This window comes from Leishmania martiniquensis, chromosome 18 (genome assembly GCF_017916325.1).
Source record: "Leishmania martiniquensis isolate LSCM1 chromosome 18, whole genome shotgun sequence".
Taxonomy (NCBI): Eukaryota; Euglenozoa; class Kinetoplastea; order Trypanosomatida; family Trypanosomatidae; genus Leishmania; species Leishmania martiniquensis.
This window is the reverse complement of record NC_090153.1, coordinates 207,330-213,452: the sequence shown is the minus strand read 5'-3', so window position 1 is coordinate 213,452 and position 6,123 is coordinate 207,330. Positions and strand designations below refer to the sequence as shown.

The window sequence follows — 6,123 nt, the reverse complement described above, 5'->3', positions numbered from 1 at the left end:
TCTCTCCTCCCAAGGGGTTTCCCATACTTTCAGATGGGCTGCTGTCGCGCATTCCCCCCCTCCTCTCTCTTTTACACACACCGACCATACGTCCTGCTCCTCCTCTTTCCGTGGTTTTCTGTCGCTGCGGCCCCTTCCTCTCACATCCATCCACGTCTTCACCCTTTTCCCACCCTCCTCCCTCCCTCCCTCCCTTTCCCTCTCTCTCCCCCTCTCTGGCTCTTCAACAGATCTGTTCGCTGTGCTCCTGCGTGCGTCGACGCGTGCGCGCGTTCAACCGTTTCTTCTGTCCTCTTTTCTTTTTTTTTCCTTTCCCCCCTTTCGCTGTTTTGGTTGGTTTGTTTTCTGTCGTCGGAGCCTTTCCCCTCTTCTTCTCCCTTTCTGTCCCCTACTCCATCAGCCAACAACCCGACGAAAAAAAAGGGAACAAAGAACGGGAGACATAGGACCAGACTCGTGCCGGTGGGGCTGTTGGTAAGCTCGCGTGTATTCGTTTGCTCCTCTCTGAGGCGAGGCTTCCTCTCCCTCCCCCCCACACACCGTACTCATCGCGGGTCTCTCTCAAACACTTTTCTTTTGTTTGCCTCATCGCCGTCGTCGCCGCTGATGGTGCGTTGGACTGTCGTTTGCGCTACGTGGAGTGTGGCAGCGCTTTTTTCTCTGTTTCTTTTTTTCACTTCCTCTGTCTGTCGTTCTGTCTGCGTGTGTGTACGGGCGGGTGCGATTTGAGCTTGGGTGCACGGCTTGGACTTCGTCAGTGGAAAGGAGGCGAGGAAGCAGCGGACCGAAGGACATCGTGGTAAGAAAACATCGCAGCCAGCCGAGGAGCGAGAGTGAGAGTACAGTGCGCAGTTGAAGAGTGCGGTCTTTGCCCTGTGGCATCTTCACAGAGGAAGATGTAGGAGGCATGGCAAGTTAGAAGCTACTTTTTTTTTGTCATTCTGGGCGTGTGCCCCTCGCTTTTTGTATTTAGACTGACCTACCAGTCGAGCGAGACGCACACGTGCTCTCCACTCACTGCTCCACCTTAAGCCATTGCTAAGGGAGGGGAAGAAGGGCTTCGCCATGAGGCCCACTCCTCTTGTTCTCCGCTCGGTCTGATCCTCGTGCGCTATCTTGTCACTCACCCACCAACGATTATCCGTACCGCTTCTTCAACAACATGCGCAGCCCTTCTATCGATCCATGGAGCAGGTCGCCGAGCGGGAAAGAATGCGCTTCATACACACGCACCTATGCACAAGGCGCTCTTAGAGCCTCGCCTTGGCTTCGAATGTCGCCACCGGCGGCAGCAGAGATTCTGTTCCACCAACAGACAAGCACAGAAGGCAGTAGTGCCACGTGGCAGAGTATGGAAAGAGTAGTAGCAGCAGGGGCGCCTAGTAGTGGAGGAGGCTGTGATGCGCAGTCTAAGCCACCTCCCCCTCCCCCACTCCGGATCATGCACACCGAAGACATCTGTGTGGTTCCTCTCCTTAGGAAGGGGTGACGAAGGTGTACTGCGGGCCTCTGCACATGTGCCTGTGGGTGGGCGTGAGAGGGATGTCGGCGTTGACTAATTCAGTATGCAGGACTGCGGTCCTGACTGTTTATGTTCTGATGAATGCGGTAAAGCAGAATGCGAGGTCTGTTGGTGTGCTCGCTAACGCCCTACCACCGCCCTTCCCCCCCCGCTTCTCTCCCCCCGTTCTCTCCCGCGCACTTTTTAATTTTTTTGAAATTTCTTCGCTCGCCTCGCTCTCATTACGCGCTCTCTCTTGCCAGCCTCACATACAACAAAGCAGTGTGTGCGTGCAATAGGCACAGAGGCATTTCTACCGCGTTGATAGATCTTCTGTTGCCTTTAACAGATACACACACACACACGCACATAGACGGACCCGAAGAGGCGGCAAGATCACTCCCCTCCTCCCCCCTGCGCGTTCTCCCTCCTCCCTTCACACTCGCCTGCACTCAAATGGGCTCGCATAAGCAGTGGACAACATTACTCGACGGCATGAGCTCCTTCTCTGTCGGGTGACTAAGAGGTGACCATTTTTCTATACCTCTCGCACGCGATATACCTGTGTGTGCGCCTCTGCACGGAGGGCGTTGGCTTTCTGCTATTTCTTTTCTTCAAAATGTCCATCGCTTATTGCTGAAGGATCGTGGCGAGAAGAAGCGCGGGCGCGTTGATCAGGAAAAAAAAGAGCTGTGCTAATGAGGCGTGAATCCAGTACGCTCTCCGCCATTCCATTGACACGCTTTACGACGCACGTATCTTCTCCCCCTCCCATTTTTCTTGACTGATGTCAGATTTTGAGGAGTCTAGTCATGATAGGCGCTTGCTCCCTTCTCCCCCAACTTTTTACAGGCCCTCTGGATGACTCACCACGACGGAGATCCAAGGGCATGTGTGTGTGTGTATGTGTGTGAGTTTACGTGCGTATGAAGAGGAATAAGTGCGCATACCGGCTTGTGGGTAGTGCTACTTGATGGTGACTTGAAAGCGACAGAATTCCCAGCGACAGCTTCACTTAGCGCCTCAGAGAGAGAGAGGCGTCGAGGGGGCGCACGTGGAGGGAGGTACCAGACCGGTACACGTTGCCGCGGCAGCAGGAAACTCCCCAGTTTCGACGACTTGGGAACCGTGCATTGGAGCGTGTTGTACTGATCACTTGACATCATGCTCCCTCCCTCCTACTCTTATGTTCTTTGTGTTTTCAAGTTGGACCACCTGCGGAGGAAGGTGTTCAGCGCGCGCTCTTCCCCTCGTTCGCCTCCCTTCAGCTTTGCGAGAAGACACTGACAGGCACAAACGCATATGCGGGAGGGACGACACGCGGCACTCCCTTGGAGTGATGGCGCTGTTACACACCGTGCCCAAGCCTTGACAACCTCTGCAGCACTTCAGGCGGAAGGCGATTATAGCGTCGATGAGGCTGACTGTGGGTATGAAGAGGGTGGTGAAGGGTCGACCGTGGCAGCAGGGGAGCCTTTTAGGCTGTCTTCGCTCAGCTGTGTCGGGGATCCATGGCCCCCGCCGACGCGACGGCGGAGTTTAGCTGCATCAGCGTTGAGCAGGCCGCCAGTGCCGACTGCAGTGGCAACTGCAGCCTCCTCGACCGCGCGGTCTCACTCACCCGCCGTGTGGGTGTTTGCAGAGGATAACGAAGACAGCGGTGCTGAGGAGAGTCACATGGAGGAGGGTTACGGGGGCAGAGTCGTTCACGCCGAGAATCTTGGCAGCGACCCGTATCATGCGCACAGCGCAGTGATGCAGCGGCGACGAGTAGTCGAAGACGACGACTTGGACAACGTGGGCGCCGCTCACGCTTCATCACTGCGTGTGCCGGACAACCGTTTCCGCTTTTTCTCGCCGCCTGTAGCAGCGGGTGGGGGCGGCAAGAGCAAAATCCCGGCGTGGCCGTATCGCGAACTATTGGGCATCCCCCCACCGCCCGAAGCAGCAGGCGCCAGCCGGCCACTGGTCGCTTTGAAGAGCGTTGGCGAGGAGAACAGTAGCGCACCGGCGGATACCAGCTCGCTGACCATGAAAGCCAAGGTGAAGCGAGCGTCGTCATCCTCGCGTCCCTGCTCCAGCCACCTCCGCCGCGATGTCGCTCATGCGCAGCCCTCCATCACGGACGCACTGAGCGACAAGGAAAACAAAGAGTCACCAACGCCCTGCTCGCTGAGGAGTCGCGCCTGGCGCTCGCCACCGTCGCGCACCGCGTCTCCAAGGCCCTCTGCATCGTCGTCAATGTATTCTGCCTCCCGCTCGTCCGCCGCTCCGGGCTTCTCGCCACTACCGCCTCGCTCTGTCCCGGTGATGCGCATGGCTGAGGCCAGCCATGCCTCTTCGCCGGGAGGCACCGAACGCCCAGATAGGCTCTTTTTTGGGGGGCTGGGCCCGCTGCTGGTGGTGCACCTCGACGTTCTTCCGGAGCTTGCGGGGGCTCAGTCTCTTTCACGGCAGGAAAACGGTGCTACGGACGAGTCGGCCTCAGCAGCCACAGCGGCAGAGGGTTCACCGTCGCTATCGCATTCGCCACCGATGCACATGGGCCCGTACTGGGAGGCGTTCATATCGCAACAGGAGAGGGACACGCACGAACGTGAAGTGGCGGCGCTGCATGCGAGACTGGAGAACGCCGATCAGCAGCTGCGCATCGTGCAGCAGCAGGTGGCGGCGGCAGCGGAGATACGGGCGGCCGAGCTCGTGCAGGAGTACAAGGCTGACGAGCGAAAGCGCCGGGCGCAGTTCCAAACCGCGCTGGATGCCCTACGGGAGGAGAACCGGGAACTGACCGCAAAGTTGGAGGCGACTGCACGGACGCCGGTGATAGGAGGCCTGAGGGCAACTACTTGCCCGGTATGGACGTCGAGTGGTGACGCGGCAGCGGAGGCGAGAGAGACAGCCGCTGCCGCCGCCTCGGGCTCGCTCGTGGCAAGTGCAGCCGCAGTGAGTCAGGCTGAGATGACTCGGCAGCTGAAATCGCTTGAGGCATACTGGCGCTATCGCTTGCGCATCGCGGAGCGCCATTGGGAGGATGAGGTGTCGCGGCAGACGCGGCAGCGGCGCGAGGCGCTGGACCAGGTGGAGGAGTTGGTGCGCACCGTAGAGCAGTTACAGGAGGAACTGCGCTACACTCGGCGCCAGGCCGCCCGCCTTCGAGAGGAGAATACACGTCTCTGCGGTCTCGCGAAGGCTGCGTCCGCTGGTGGGGCTGCCGCCCTCGCCCTCCCCACTTCGTCGGTTACCACGCCGCTGCCGGAAGAGGTGTCACGCCTGCGCCAGTCGCTAAAGGAGCATCAGCACAAGGAGGCTGCTCTGCTTGCGCAGGTGGAGAGCTACGGTGAGGAGGCTACTCGTGTGCGGCTGCGATACGAAGCGGCACTGGAAAAGGCTGAGCAGGAGCTGGAAGCTGAGCGGCGGCGCAGCACGGAGATGGTGAAGCTGTGCGGCAGTCAGCTAGAGTCGCTACACGGTCAGCTACGTGAGGGCAGGTCACGGGGCGCCGCTCACTGAAGGAGCTGCTACGGAATGTCAAGTTCTCCGGGCAGGAAGACGGACACCACTGCATTTTGTCCTCTTCTGTGCTCCTGTAGGTGCTGCCCACACCTGATAGACACAGGTGCTTCGCTTGCATCTTTCAACAGTTCGCCTCTTCCTCTTTGCTCTTCCCTCCCTATTCCCTATCGGCTCCTCTGCCTCGGCGCTTCTCCCGCTGCCGCTGCCGCAGCGCGCTACCTCGTTGCTGCTCTTGCTCTACTGCCCACCCTCGCCCACGGCACACACTTGTTGGGAAGCGGGTCTGTGTGGATGTGCGTGTGCTCGGGCGTGAGTGCGAGACCGCGCTGTCGATAGGGAGTGGGGCACGTTGCGATCGAGCGGGCGTCAAGTCGGGGAGGAAGCGAAACCAACAAAAAAGGGGAGGTGAAGGATGGGGAAAGCGGCCAACCATCGCGTATTAGCGCGCAGGGCGGAGAGTCGAATTCTTAGCTGCTGACTATAGATCTCATGCGAGCCATCGGCTCCTTCTCCCCCACTCCGTAGTCTGGAGGGGAGGTGGAGGGATGAGGGGAGAAGAGAGGCGTTTGCGTGAAGCACACAAGCGCGAACGAAGAGGAGGAGGACTACCGCAAGCGAAACCAAACACACAGAAACAACAGCACGGCGCTGACGGTAGCTGTGGCATCGGCATTCGGAACCTTCTCTTGGATGAGATGGCCGCATATGCAGGCGAATAGGCTGGATGCTAAAGACGCGCCAACTACTTGCAGGCCACCGGGTGTGTGCCTTCCCGCTTTCCACTTCCCTGAGTGACGTGCACCTGCGCCTCAGGCGTGGTATGCTCACTGTGTGGCGCCCCAAAGCACTGTCGCTGCCGCGGCCTTCGCACGATCGCGTCACGCTTTCTCTTGTCGGCCGTGGCGCTCTGCTGTGCACATCTCAAATGCTTTGGGGACTTTTTCCACACTCTGGTCACTCGTCACATTCTCTTTCGTGTACGCATGTTGTCGCGTGTCTACGTGCTGTGGCGTTGTCGCGCATGCAAATATATTCTGCATGCACTCACTCATACCTCCCCTTTTGTTTCTTCCTTCGCTGCCCTCCTGCACGTACTCACCACCCCCACC

The 6,123-nt window shown here is 58.9% G+C and overlaps 1 protein-coding gene across 1 annotated transcript; it reads left to right on the top strand.

Annotated features, from left to right (window-relative positions):
* Positions 1–2,803: 2,803 nt before the first annotated feature.
* On the top strand, positions 2,804–5,011 carry LSCM1_06697 (uncharacterized protein; the record flags this gene model as incomplete). The annotated part of the gene is made up of 1 exon (XM_067324107.1): positions 2,804–5,011. One exon carries the CDS (start codon positions 2,804–2,806, stop codon positions 5,009–5,011), a length of 2,208 nt encoding a protein of 735 aa, XP_067179454.1.
* Between the last annotated feature and the right edge of the window lie 1,112 nt (positions 5,012–6,123).